The sequence below is a fragment of the Pseudophryne corroboree genome, chromosome 2 (assembly GCF_028390025.1).
Source record: "Pseudophryne corroboree isolate aPseCor3 chromosome 2, aPseCor3.hap2, whole genome shotgun sequence".
Lineage (NCBI taxonomy): Eukaryota > Metazoa > Chordata > Amphibia > Anura > Myobatrachidae > Pseudophryne > Pseudophryne corroboree.
The window spans coordinates 2,321,467-2,336,425 of NC_086445.1; the positions used below are offsets into that span (position 1 = coordinate 2,321,467).

The 14,959-nt window shown below is 45.8% G+C and overlaps 1 protein-coding gene across 1 annotated transcript in view; it reads left to right on the top strand.

Moving 5' to 3' along the window:
• The window catches only part of LOC135050927 (transient receptor potential cation channel subfamily M member 2-like), a 307,254-nt gene that overhangs the window by 12,686 nt on the left and 279,609 nt on the right, over positions 1–14,959 (top strand). Inside the window, exons 2-3 of the mRNA XM_063957173.1 lie at positions 5,427–5,488; positions 14,137–14,337. Of these exons, the coding sequence (XP_063813243.1) occupies positions 5,427–5,488; positions 14,137–14,337 (263 nt within the window). The remainder of the gene's footprint in view (positions 1–5,426; positions 5,489–14,136; positions 14,338–14,959) is intronic.

Sequence of the window (14,959 nt, forward strand, 5' to 3'; positions counted from 1 at the left end):
ATTGCTGGATGTCAGAGAGAAATAGGCAGGCAGGCAGGAGTGCTGGATGTCACAGAGAGATAGGCAGAAAGGAGTGCTGGATGTCAGAGAGAGATAGGCAGGCAGGTGTGCAGAATGTTAGAGAGAGATAGGTAGGCAAGAGTGCTGGATGTCAGAGAGATAGGTAGGCAGGACTGCTGGATGTCAGAGAGAGATTGGCAGGCAGGACTGCTGGATGTCAGAGAGAGAGAGATTGGCATGCAGGAGTGCTAGATGTCACAGAGAGATAAGCAGGCAGGAGTGCTGGATGTCACAGAGAGATAGGCAGGCAGGAGTTCTGGATGTCAGAGAGAGATAGGCAGGCAGGTGTGCAGAATGTTAGAGAGAGATAGGTAGACAAGAGTGCTGGATGTCAGAGAGATAGGAAGGCAGGACTGCTGGATGTCAGAGAGAGATTGGCAGGCAGGACTGCTGAATGCCAGAGAGAAATAGACAGAGAGGACTGCTTGCATGTCAGAGAGAGATACTGTAGGCAGGCAGGAGTGATGAATGTCAGAGAGAGTGTCGCAGGCAGGACTGCTGGATGTCAGAGAGAGATTGGCAGGCAGGAGTGCTGGATGTCAGAGAGAGATTGATGTCAGAGAGAGATTGGCAGGCAGGAGTGATGAATGTCAGAAAGAGATTGGCAGGCAGGAGTGCTGGATGTCAGAGAGAGATAGGCAGGCAGGACTGCTGGATGTTAGAGAGAGATGGCAGGCAGGTCTGCTGGATGTCAGAGAGAGATTGACTGGCAGGAGTGCTGGATGTCACAGAGATTGGCAGGCAGGAGTGCTGAATGTCACAGAGAGATAGGCAGGCTGGAGTGCTGGATGTCAGAGAGAGATAGGCAGGCAGGTGTGCAGAATGTTAGAGAGAGAGATAGGTAGGCAAGAGTGCTGGATGTCAGAGAGCTATGCAGGCAGGACTGCTGGATGTCAGAGATTGGCAGGCAGGACTGCTGCATGCCAAAGAGAAATAGGCAGGGTGGACTGCTTGGATGTCAGAGAGAGAGAGAGAGAGAGATAGGCAGGAGAGAGAGAGAGATACTGTAGGCAGGCAGGAGTGATGAATGTCAGAGAGAGTGTTGCAGGCAGGACTGCTGGATGTCAGAGAGAGATTGGCAGGCAGGAGTGCTGGATGTCAGAGAGAGATAGGCAGGCAGGTGTGCAGAATGTTAGAGAGAGAGATAGGTAGGCAAGAGTGCTGGATGTCAGAGAGCTATGCAGGCAGGACTGCTGGATGTCAGAGATTGGCAGGAAGGACTGCTGCATGCCAAAGAGAAATAGGCAGGGTGGACTGCTAGGATGTCAGAGAGAGAGAGAGAGAGAGAGAGAGAGAGAGAGAGAGAGATAGGCAGGAGAGAGAGATACTGTAGGCAGGCAGGAGTGATGAATGTCAGAGAGAGTGTTGCAGGCAGGACTGCTGTATATCAGAGAGATATTGGCAGGCAAGAGTGCTGGATGTCAGAGAAAGATTGATGTCAGAGAGAGATTGGCAGGCAGGAGTGATGAATGTCAGAAAGAGATTGGCAGGCAGGAGTGCTGGATGTCAGAGAGAGAAATAGGCAGGCAGGACTGCTGGATGTTAGAGAGAGATTGGCAGGCAGGTCTGCTGGATGTCAGAGAGAGATTGACTAGCAGGAGTGCTGGATATCACAGAGATTGACAGGCAGGAGTGCTGGATGTCACAGAGAGATAGGCAGGCAGGAGTGCTGGATGTCAGAGAGAGATAGGCAGGCAGGGGTGCAGAATGTTAGAGAGAGATAGGTAGACAAGAGTGCTGGATGTCAGAGAGATAGGCAGGCAGGACTGCTGGATGTCAGAGAGAGATTAACAGGCAGGACTGCTGAATGCCAGAGAGAAATAGACAGAGAGGACTGCTTGCATGTCAGAGAAAGAGATACTGTAGGCAGGCAGGAGCGATGAATGTCAGAGAGAGTGTCGCAGGCAGGACTGCTGGATGTCAGAGAGAGAGATTGGCAGGCAGGAGTGCTGGATGTCAGAGAGAGATTGATGTCAGAGAGAGATTGGCAGGCAGGAGTGATGAATGTCAGAAAGAGATTGGCAGGCAAGAGTGCTGGATGTCAGAGAGAGATAGGCAGGCAGGTGTGCAGAATGTTAGAGAGAGATAGGTAGGCAAGAGTGCTGGATGTCAGAGAGCTAGGCAGGCAGGACTGCTGGATGTTAGAGAGAGACTGGCAGGCAGGAGTGCTGAATGTCACAGAGAGATAGGCAGGCAGGAGTGCTGGATGTCAGAGAGAGATAGGCAGGCAGGTGTGCAGAATGTTAGAGAGAGATAGGTAGGCAAGAGTGCTGGATGTCAGAGAGCTAGGCAGGCAGGACTGCTGGATGTTAGAGAGAGATTGGCAGGCAGGACTGCTGCATGCCAGAGAGAAATAGGCAGGGTGGACTGCTTGGATGTCAGAGAGAGAGAGATAGGCAGGAGAGAGAGATACTGTAGGCAGGCAGGAGTGATTAATGTCAGAGAGAGTGTTGCAGGCAGGACTGCTGGATGTCAGAGAGAGATTGGCAGGCAGGAGTACTGGATGTCAGAGAGAGATTGATGTCAGAGAGAGATTGGCAGGCAGGAGTGATGAATGTCAGAAAGAGATTGGCAGACAGGAGTGCTGGATGTCAGAGAGAGATAGGCAGGCAGGACTGCTGGATGTCAGAGAGAGATTGGCAGGCAGGAGTGCTGGATGTCAGAGAGATTGACTGGCAGGAGTGCTGGATGTCACAGAGATTGACAGGCAGGAGTGCTGGATGTCACAGAGAGATAGACAGGCAGGAGTGCTGGATGTCAGAGAGAGATAGGCAGGCAGGTGTGCAGAATGTTAGAGAGAGAGATAGGTAGGCAAGAGTGCTGGATGTCAGAGAGCTATGCAGGCAGGACTGCTGGATGTCAGAGAGAGATTGGCAGGCAGGACTGCTGCATGCCAGAGAGAGATTGGCAGGCAGGAGTGCTGGATGTCAGAGAGATTGACTGGCAGGAGTGCTGGATGTCACAGAGATTGACAGGCAGGAGTGCTGGATGTCACAGAGAGATAGACAGGCAGGAGTGCTGGATGTCAGAGAGAGATAGGCAGGCAGGTGTGCAGAATGTTAGAGAGAGAGATAGGTAGGCAAGAGTGCTGGATGTCAGAGAGCTATGCAGGCAGGACTGCTGGATGTCAGAGAGAGATTGGCAGGCAGGACTGCTGCATGCCAGAGAGAAATAGGCAGGGTGGATCGATTTTTATTTTTAAAATGTTGGAGGGTATGTAGAAGTCAGAAAGAGTTTGGCAGGCAGGAGTGTTGGATGTCAGAGAGATTGGTAAGCAGAAGTGTTGTTTGTCAGAGATTGGCAGGCAGTACTGCTGGATGTTAGAGAGAGATAGGCAGGCAGGAGTGCTGGATGTCAGAGAGAGAGAGATTGGCAGGCAGGAGTGCTGGATGTCAGAGAGAGAGAGATTGGCAGGCAGGAGTGCTTGATGTCACAGAGATAGGCAGGCAGGTCTGCTGGATGTCAGAGAGAGATTGGCAGGCAGGAGTGCTGGATGTCAGAGAGAGAGATTGACAGGCAGGAGTGCTTGATGTCACAGAGAGATAGGCAGGCAGGAGTGCAGGATGTCAGAGAGAGATTGGCAGGCAGGTGTGCAGAATGTTAGAGATAGGTAGACAAGAGTGCTGGATGTCAGAGAGATAGGCAGGCAGGACTGCTGGATGTCAGAGAGAGATTGGCAGGCATGACAACTGGATGTCAGAGAGAGATTGGCAGGCAGGACTGCTAGAAGCATACCCTCCAGCTGTATCTTTTTGGCAGGTAGTTCCTTTTTTATGGTCTGTACTGATTTTTGGCTCTCCAAACTTCCTTTGAAAGTATAGAAAAAGGAGCGTGGCCACATCCCCTTTACCCGTGGCCTCGCCCCCTTTCCTAACTTCTACCAATTTTTATGTTTAAAATGTTGGAGGGTATGTAGAAATCAGAAAGAGTTTGGCAGGAAGGAGTGTTGGCTGTCAGAGAGATTGGTAGGCAGGAGTGTTGTATGTCAGAGAGAGATTGGCAGGCAGGAGTGATGATGTCAGAGAGAGTTTGGCAGACAGAAGTGATGGATGTCAGAGAGAGATTGGCAGGCAGGAGTGATGATGTCAGAGAGAGTTTGGCAGACAGAAGTGATGGATGTCAGAGAGAGTTTGGCAGGCAGGAGTAATGATGTCAGGAAGAGCTTGGCAGCCTTGACAGTTGGATATCACAGATATTGGCAGGCATGACTGCTGGATGGAAGAGAGATTTTGGCAGGAAGTAGTGATGATATCAGGGAGAGCTTGGCAGCCAGGAGTGATGGATGTCAGAGGGATTGTCAGGTATGACTGTTGGATGGAAGTGAGATTTGTATTTTAGTGCAGTTTTATAATTCCTATAGTGCACAGGTTCTCACACTCGGCCCTCAGGACCCCACACAGTGCATGTTATGCAGGTCTCCTCACAGAATCGCAAGTAAAATAATTAGCTCCATCTGTGGACCTTTTAAAATGTGTTAGTGAGTAATTAATACACCTGTGCACTTGCTGGGTGACCTGCAAAACATGCACTGTGTGGGGTCCTGAGGACCGAGTTTGAGAACCACTGCTATAGTGCATCCCTCTGGACCTTGGTTTTACTGACCAGATAAGTCGTTTGATGTTTGGTTTATAAAATATATTTTCCATTAACCTTAACTGTGTTTGAAAACTAGCAATGGGTGAGCTGACACCTTTCCGTTACCTATTGAACCTGACAGGTAACCCTGTGCATTCAGATTCTAACAAAGCACAGGAAACTGGCCTATGTAGAATTCAGATGCCATGGTACCAGCATTGTAGCTCATTCTAAAGGTGGGTACACACTAGGCTGTACGTGCTCTATGGGCCTAGGGCCGGGGCAGTCAGTGGCCCGGCATACACACTGAGCGATATGAAGTTCATATCGCTCATATCGCTCGGTGACATCACGCAGCGACCGTGCCTTGCAGGCAGCTTCTGGATGACAGTCCAAATTGAGCTGCCTGCATGGCCGACAGCGATGGTCTTTAACGACCTATGGGGCCGCGCATCGCTCATCTCCACCGGCATACACACTTGGCGAGAAAATGAGCGACATCGCTCAGGATTGGTGAATATGAGTGACGTTGCTTATTTTCTCGGCAAGTGTGTATGCACCATAAGCTGTAAATGAATGTTACTTCCAGGCTTATATTTCCCCAACATACTCTAATACATTACTGCTTCACCCAAAACATACAACATGTAGAATAAGCTAGTCATATGATAAAAACAATATATAACATGTAATATTTAGGATAACCGATTACTAATGAAAACATTATGTGTGAGTGGTACAAGTCTGGAGTGGGATTGTCCTTCATAAAATCATGTTATTATGTATTTCAGAGACTACTATAGAGATCCCTACAGTGTGTGTGGTGCTGGACGGGTGCCCAGATACCCTTGATGTGAGTATCACTAGAACCATGTGTGCCCCTCACATTGTATCTACTGTATGTCCCGTTCTCTGGTGGCCTCATTAGTGCTGATCCCCTGAGCTGTCCACACCACATGTGGTCGCTACACTGAGCTGCCGACACTGGTCCTTTCATTCCTGACTCTAGGATGTGATTACAATGACCTGCGTCATGTCTTTCTATTGCTAAACAGGAGCATGACCTCCAATCTGTGAGATACTGGACACCGGTTCCAGACGTGTCTTTGGTCTTGTTGGTTCTAGTTTCATGCTTAAAACCTAATACCAATGGGAGTGATAGTGTCGGAAAATCAGTAATTACCAAGCAGTCAGGGTCAACATCTGTACAGTATGGCTTTGTATGCCATTAGGAAGAGGCAACGTCACAGAGTGATGTATTCCTGCCAGAGATAGAGTACTACTACCAGAGAGATGGAGCACTCCAACCAGTGAGATGGAACACTGCTACCAGAGAGATGGAGCACTCCAACCACAGAGATGGAACACTGCTACCAGAGAGATAGAGCACTCCTGCCAGAGAGATGGAATTCTCATACCAGAGAGATGGAACACTGCTACCAGAGAGATGGGGCACTCAGACCAAAGAGATGGAATACTCATACCATAGAGATGGAACACTGCTACCAGAGAGATAGGGCACTACTGCCAGAGAGATGGGACACTCATACCAGAGAGATGGAACACTGCTACCAGAGAGATGGAGCACTCCGACAAAGAGATGGAACACTCATACCAAAGAGATGGAACACTGCTACCAGAGAGATAGAGCACTACTGCCAGAGAGATGGGACACTCATACCAGAGAGATGGAACACTGCTACCAGATAGTTGGAACACTGCTACCAGAAAGATGGAGCACTCAGACCAAAGAGACGGAACACTGCTAACAGATAGATAGAGCACTCCTGACAGAGAGATGGAACATTCTTACCAGAGAGATGTAGCAATTTGGAAACTGCTCAATCATACCTGGAGATAATTATATATCAGGTGCTGTAAGGGGGAGGGGTCACATACAAACAACAGACAAAGAGGAAGGGGGTGCAAATCCCCACCCCTAAATTCCCTTCCGCACACTGAAAATTACCTGTAACCATCCCTGAACCTATCTGGTAATAAAATTAGGAGAATTAGTCACAAATGTTTGCAAATACATGTTTTAGCTGCTGGCCACGTCACGGCTTCTCCGATACAGCAGTCCTAACCTACATAATAGCAGTGCCCACATAGGGCCATGTAATTTGTCACAGTAGGCCTCATGATAAAGGCTATTACTAAAACACTTCCAGACAGAGAGCTAACTTACCCGGGAGCCACCCCCAGGATCTCCCATTGGCACTACAAGGAACAGCATGCCTTCCTAATGCTACTCCCATTCAATGCCTCTTGCACACAAGCAGACAAACAATTTGGAAGCTGCTCAATCATACCTGGAGATAATTATATATCAGGTGCTGTAAGGGGGAGGGGTCACATACAAACAACAGACAAAGAGGAAGGGGGGTGCAAATCCCCACCCCTAAATTCCCTTCCGCACACTGAAAATTACCTGTAACCATCCCTGAACCTATCTGGTAATAAAATTCAGAGCATTAGTCACAAATGTTTGCAAACACATGTTTAGCTGCTGGCCACTTCACGGCTTCTCTGATACAGCAGTCCTAACCTACATAATAGCAGTGCCCACATAGGGCCATGTAATTTGTCACAGTAGGCCTCATGATAAAGGCTATTACTAAAACACTTCCAGAGAGCTAACTTACCCGGGAGCCACCCCCAGGATCTCCCATTGGCACTACAAGGAACAGCATGCCTTCCAAATGCCATTCCCATTCAATGCCTCTTGCACACAAGCAGACAAACAATTTGGAAGCTGCTCAATCATACCTGGAGATAATTATATATTACTACCAGAGAGATGGAGCACTCCTGCCAGAGAGATGGAATACTCATACCAGAGAGATGAAACACTGCTACGAGAGAGATAGAGCACTACTGCCAGAGAGATGGAACACTGCTACTAGAGAGATGGAACACTGCTACTAGAGAGATGGAGCACTGCGACCAAAGAGATGGAACACTGCTACCAGAGAGATGGAGCATTGCGACCAAAGAGATGGAACACTCATACCAGAGAGATGGAGCATTGCGACCAAAGAGATGGAACACTCATACCAGAGAGATGGAACACTGCTACCAGAGAGATGGAGCACTCCGACCAGATAGATGGAACACTGCTACCAGAGATATGAAACACTGCTACCAGAGAGATGGAGCACTTCGACCAAAGAGATGGAACATTCATACCAGGGAGATGGAACACTGCTACCAGAGAGATGGAACACTGCTACCAGAGAGATGGAACACTCATACCAGAGAGATGGAGCGATATGACCAAAGAGATGGAACACTGCTACCAGAGAGATGGAGCACTCCGACCAGATAGATGGAACACTGCTACCAGAGAGATAGAGCACTCCGACCAAAGAGATGGAATACTACTACCAGATAGATGGAGTACTCCTACAAGGCAGAAGGAACACTGCAAGTAGAGAGATGCAGCACTCCACTGGAGGAAGAGAGATGCAGATGCACACTGTATGGAGGAAGAGAGATGCAGATGCACACTGTATGGAGGAAGAGAGATGCTGATGCACACTGTATGGAGGAAGAGAGATGCAGACGCACACTCCTAGCACTAAGAACACTGATAGTAAGAATAGTAAGAATAATTTAGATAAACCCTCATAATTAACATGGATTATAAGTGAAGTTCTTAGCACACATTTGCGCAAATATGCAGGCCCATTTGCCACGACCAGATGACTTCATCACATGGATCCCTAATATCCCTAATACTATCACATTATATACATTTATCAAGGTCTTAAGGGGAGTAAATATGGAGAGATCTGACCAGGTTGCTTAGAAATTAAGCACGGATCTCTCCGTGTGTAGGGTACCGGCGACAGCGATGCGCTGTCCCGCATGTCGCTATCTGTGGATCTAGATTTGGCGTGTTTGCCAAATCTAGCAGATCGCTCATTTCACTGCTGTGTGAAATGAGCATCCCCCCATCCCTCTCGCTTAGCACACATCTCCCCCGTGTGTACAGGGCTTTTCCTTCAAATAGTGCCCTTATCAATGTGTGGTCTGAAATGCAGGAACCTTGCAGCACTCCAGTCAGAAAGATGGAGAACTCCTGGCTTATTTATTTATTAACAGTTTCTTATATAGCGCAGCTTAGTCCGTTGCGCTTTACAATTGGAACAACAGTGATAACACAAAACTGGGTATAACAGACAGACATAGAGGTAGTAAGGCCCTGCTCGCAAGTTTACAGTCTATAAGGATTTGGGCATTGATACCCAAGGAAAGGTGCTGCCTATTGCATAAAAGTCCAGCCAGATTGTAGTTTCTTAGTGGGCTGTATGATATGAGACAGATTGAATGTGGGGAAGAAAGGACAGTTTAGAGTCAAAGATGACACCAAGGCAGCAAGCTTGTGGGGTAGGGATGATTGCCAAGTTAATATTAAATATTAAGTTTGAGGTGACTAGAAGACGTCCAAGATGAAACAGTAGAAAGGCTTTTAGTGACGAGGACCAATAGATTAATCTGGGGCAGATAGGTAGGTTTGAGTATCATCTGTGTACAGATGATACTGAAATCCGAAAGAGTTGATTTGTTTGTCAAGAGATGAGGTATAGATAGAGAAAAGCAGAGAACCTAAGACTGAGCCTTGTGGTACTCCAATTGAAAGAGGTAGAGAAGAGGAGGTGGATTCAGAGAAACGAACACTGATGGAGCGATTAGATAGGTAGGATGAAAACAAAGTAAGGGCTGTGTCCTGAAGACCTAGGGATTGTAGTGTTTGTATGAGAAGAGAGTGGTCACAGTGTCACATGCAGCAGAGAGATCAAGGAGAATAAGTAGTGAGTAATGGCCTTTATATCTAGCAGTGACCAGATCAGTCACTACCTTAGTCAGTGCTGTCTCTGTGGAGTGTTGGGAATGAAAGCCTGACTGAAGTGGGTCCAATAAGTTTAAGTTAAGAGTTAAGAAAGTGTGTGAGGCGAGTGTAGGTAATTTTCTCAAGTAGCTTGGAGAGACATGGGAGCTGAGAGATGGGACAGCAGTTTGAGAGAGAGTTAGGGTCAGAATTTAGTTTTTCAGAATGGGAGTAATCACTGCATGCTTGAACAGAGAAGGAAAGATACCAGTAGACAGAGAGATTACAGATGTTAGTTAGGGCTGGGATGAGTACAGGAGACAGAGTGACTTATTTGTAAGGGTATAGGATCAAGAGGAGAGGTAGTAGACTAACAGGATGAGAAGAGTGATGATACTTCATCTACACTTGTACGATTAAATGAAGGGAAGGTGCCAGAGGGTTCAGGTAGAGAACTGAGCAGGTCACTGGCTGAGAAAGAGCATACCATTTCATCTCGGATCTTATCAATCTTGTCCCTGAAGTAGGAAGCATGATCTTGCAACTTGATAGTGGCTGGTGGCATTACGAGAAGAGTGGTAGACAGTCTTATATGTGAGGAAGTTGCTTGGAAAATAAGATTTACACCAGTGATGTTTTACTCTGCGTGAGAATTGTTCTAGGTGTCTTGTTAATTATAGTCTGTGAATTTATATAAACTTACTTTGATACTAATAGCCGGGTGTAATGAAGTCCGAGTTGGCCGGCGGTAATGAAATCTGAGTTGGCTGGAGGTAATGAAGTCCGAGTTAGCCGGAGGTAATGAAGTCCGAGTTGGACGGAGGTAATGAAGTCTGAGTTGGCTGGAGGTAATGAAGACCGAGTTGGCTGGAGGTAATGAAGGCCGTAGGTGGGGGTAGGTTAGATCTAGGCTGCAGGGGAGGGTTAGGGTTAGGCTGCAGGCTGGGTGGTTAGGTTTAGGATGCGAGAAAGGGGGGGTAGATTTAGGTACCCCTGGGGAGGGTAGGGGTTAGGCTGCAGGACGATAAGGGTAGGTTTAGGTTGCGGGGAGGGGGTTAGGGTTAGGCTGCAGGCTGAGAAGGTTAAGTTTAGGCTGCGGGGAGGTGGGTACGGCACCCCTGGGGAGGGTTAGGCTGCAGTGGGGAGTGTTAGGTTTAGGTGGCTGGAATGGAGTGTTGGGGCCACAGGTAAGTATACTTAGACTGTAGGAACCCCAGTGGCGGGTTTTTAATACATTTGGAAATGCTGTAAAAACCCCGTAAACAGGGTTTTTACAGAATTCCTTCTTTAGAACATCCCACCCAGAGTCCGCTAGAGTGACAGAGAGCTAACAGCTGGCGTTGGGGTGTTCATTGTTTTTTGGTGTGTATGACAACATAGGTCGACACGGACACTGTATACGTGTACCGCGTCCCCTCGCTGAAAATAAAACCACATAAAATGTAACTGTCTATATAGCAGAAATGACTGTATATGGATAGAAGTGCCATACGTCTCATAGGAGCCACTCAGAAGGAGCTGTGAGATCTCACTAGACACATCCAGTGTTAGCTGTCCCGGGATTGGTGATACATATAGAATGAGCCGCAAAGATTTTGGCTGTTCCAGCAATAGCTCCGCCACCAATCCCGGATAGACATAGAGACAGACAGACAGACAGACAGAGAGACAGATAGATAGACAGACAGACAGAGAGAGAGACAGATAGATAGACAGACAGACAGACAGACAGACAGACAGACAGATATATAGACAGACAGAGAGAGAGAGATAGATAGAGAGATAGATAGATAGATAGATACATAGACAGACAGACAGACAGACAGATAGACAGATATATAGACAGACAGAGAGAGAGAGATAGATAGACAGACAGACAGACAGACAGACAGACAACCAGACAGACAGACAGACAGACAGATATATAGACAGACAGAGAGACATATAGATAGACAGACAGACAGAGAGAGAGAGACAGATAGATAGATAGATAGATAGATAGATAGATAGATAGATAGATAGATAGATAGATATATTGATAGACATACAGACAGATACAGATAGATAGATAGATAGATAGATAGATAGATAGATAGACAGATAGACAGATAGACAGATAGATATGAGATAGATAGACAGACAAATAGACAGACAGACAGACAAACAAACAAACAAACAAACAAACAAACAAACAGATAGATAGATACATTGATAGATAGACAGACAGACAGACAGATAGATGATAGATAGATATGAGAAAGATAGACCGACAGACAGATAGATGATATAGATATGAGATAGATAGACAGATAGACAGATGTTAGATAGATAGATAGATAGATAGATATGAGATAGACAGACAGACAGATTATAGATAGATAGACAGACAGATATATCGATAGACATACAGACAGACAGATAGACAGACAGATAGATAGATAGATAGATAGATAGATAGATAGATAGATAGATAGAGCGACCACTGATGTCTAGAATAAATCTGACAATAGCATCCCGCTTACAATACTCCAAACAGCACAGAGACAAGCCTCAAAACTTCTGGAACAAAGTCATTTGGAGTGATGAGACCAAAATTTAACTTTTTGGCCACAACCATAAACGATACATTTGGAGAGGAGTCAACAGGGCCTATGATGAAAGGTACACCATCCTACTGTGAAACACGGAGGTGGATCGCTGATGTTTTGGGGATGTGTGAGCTACAAAGGACCTGGAAACTTGGTCAAAATTGATGGCAAGATGAATGCACCATGTTATCAGAAAATACTGGAGGAAAATTTGCACTCATCAGCCCGGAAGCTGCGCATGGAACGTACTTGGACGTTCCAACATGACAATGATCCAAAACACGAGGCCAAGTCGACCTGTCATTGGCTACAGCAGAATAAAGTGAAGGTTCTGGAGTGGCCATCTCAGTCTCCTGACCTCAATATCATTGAGCCACTCCGGGGAGATCTCAAACGTGCAGTTCATGCAACACAGCCCAAGAATTTACAGGAACTGGAGGCTTTTTACCAAGAAGAATGGGCAGCTTTACCATCTGAGAAAATAAAGAGCCTCATCCACAACTACCACAAAAGACTTCAAGCTGTCATTGATGTTAAAGGGGCCAATACACGGTATTGAGAACTGGGGTATGTAAACTATTGATCAGGGTCATTTGGGTAGTTTCTGTTGTCATTATGATTTAAAAAGAGTAAACACAGTTGTTTGACAATAAATGGCTTCACCCAACCACTAACCATGAGTGAAAGAAAAGTCTGTGAGTTATCATTCATATTCTCTGACAAATGGCCAGAAAATCACACATTCTGCTAGGGTATGTAAACTTATGAGCACAACTGTAGATAGATAGATAGATAGATAGATAGATAGATAGATAGATAGATAGATAGATAGACAGACAGATGATAGATAGATAGATAGATATGAGATAGATAGACAGACAGATGATAGATAGATAGATAGATAGATAGATAGATATATGATAGATATGAGATAGATAGACAGACAGATGATAGATAGATAATAGATAGATAGACACATAGATGATTGATAGATACACAGACAGACCGACAGATAGATTGATGATAGATATGAGATAGATAGATAGACAGACATGATAGATAGATAGATAGACAGATAGATAGATAGATATGAGAGATAGATAGATAGATAGATATGAGATAGAGATAGATAGATAGATAGATAGATAGATATGAGATAGAGAGAAAGATAGATAGATAGATATGAGATAGATAGATAGATAGATAGATATGAGATAGAGATAGATAGATAGATATGAGATAGATAGATAGATAGATAGATATGAGATAGATAGATAGATAGATAGATAGACAGACGTTACAAGCTCCATCACATTCCAGTTACAGGCAGGCATTCCTCTGACCCACAGACAATAAATGATATCACAGAATAACACTGCTCTGAGAAGCCGTTACATAGCGCTTGCTGGATCTGTGTAATTGTGGGTCTGGAGTTGCTACATGTGATGCTTTATCCCTGTTTCCGGCTGTTTTTGCTGCTTGAGAGACGAGTTGTTTTAGAGTATTGTAATACAATATTACATAGCTGACACATCTGTCAATGGATTTCTTCAGGGTAAACATTAGTTTTACATTTTTCTCTATTGGTAAGTGTTTTGGGTGTTGACCTTTTGGGTCCCAGCACAAGACCCCCTCCACCATTGTTGGGACTGTTGCTAAGAAGAATTGCTGCAGGAGTTGCAGGCTGGGGATGGTTACGTAAGTGATATATCGATCATCTGCTTCTGTAAATCCAGGTCCTTGGATTCAGCTCCCTCCATACGTCGCCCCGGTCCACCAGCTAATGGGTTATCCAGACTAAAAAACGAAAAAGTTTGGAGGTCTCCTTGGTGTGATTGTGTCATTGCCATCATCTCGCCCACAACACCCCAAACACACCACCCCCCAGAGTTATCAATGGTTGTGTGCTTGCCCTGGTTTAGGTTACTGAGCTATTGATCATATATAATGCAGTTACAAAGCAGAAATATCTCCATTGACGTTGCAGGGTTAGGACTGAGCCCTGGTGATAATTACTTGTCTTACATTTTCCTGTAACACTTTCTAATTTCCCCAATGTCCACATTGTCCTTTCTGCAGACCATATACAACTCCATGTGTAATAACACCCCATGTGTCATCGTGGAAGGATCCGGGCGTGTTGCAAACATCATCTCAGAGGTGGCAAATCTTGGTTCTTCCAAAATCACCATTTCCCTCATCAAGGAGAAACTGCAGAACTATTTCCAGGAGTCGTACGACACCTTCACCGAAACTCAGATTATCACCTGGACCAAGAAAGTGAGTCACTAATAACTTTTATATTAATATTAATTATATCCATAATGATAACATGTACATACACCAACCTAATATATATGCTGCAGTCTCCATACAAATGTATACAACAGCCAACTGCCCCATATACTCTATACTGCAGCCACAGCTTCCATCACAAATTGTGTTGACCAGGAATGACAATATAGGCATCCCCAAAAACAAAAACAAAGTGATGAGACAACTATTGGTGGTCTAAATCAATTTTACAAATAGGGGATGCAGAGCGGGTAGGACATGGGGGACACAAGGCAGGGAGGGCTAGACCAACAGTAAGTGCAGGATATGGGGTCTGGACCAATTGGGTGTCCTTCTCCAGGGCACCTAAGGCCTTGACTGAAGCCAAGGGCTATCCCCGGAAACCCTGGGCGGTGGCTGCTTAGTTGATAGTCTATTTGTGTAAAACTAGAATATTGTCTATTACAGTGGGACTACAGGTCCTCACCATTGAAGTGAATGGGTGAATCACGTTTTGGCTGAGAGAGCGGTGTGTATCAACTCTCTCAGCCAATCAACAGGTCCCAGTTACCGGTTATTTAGGAAGTAATGACTGTTCAGATCACTACTATGTCCGCTGGGTCTGCGC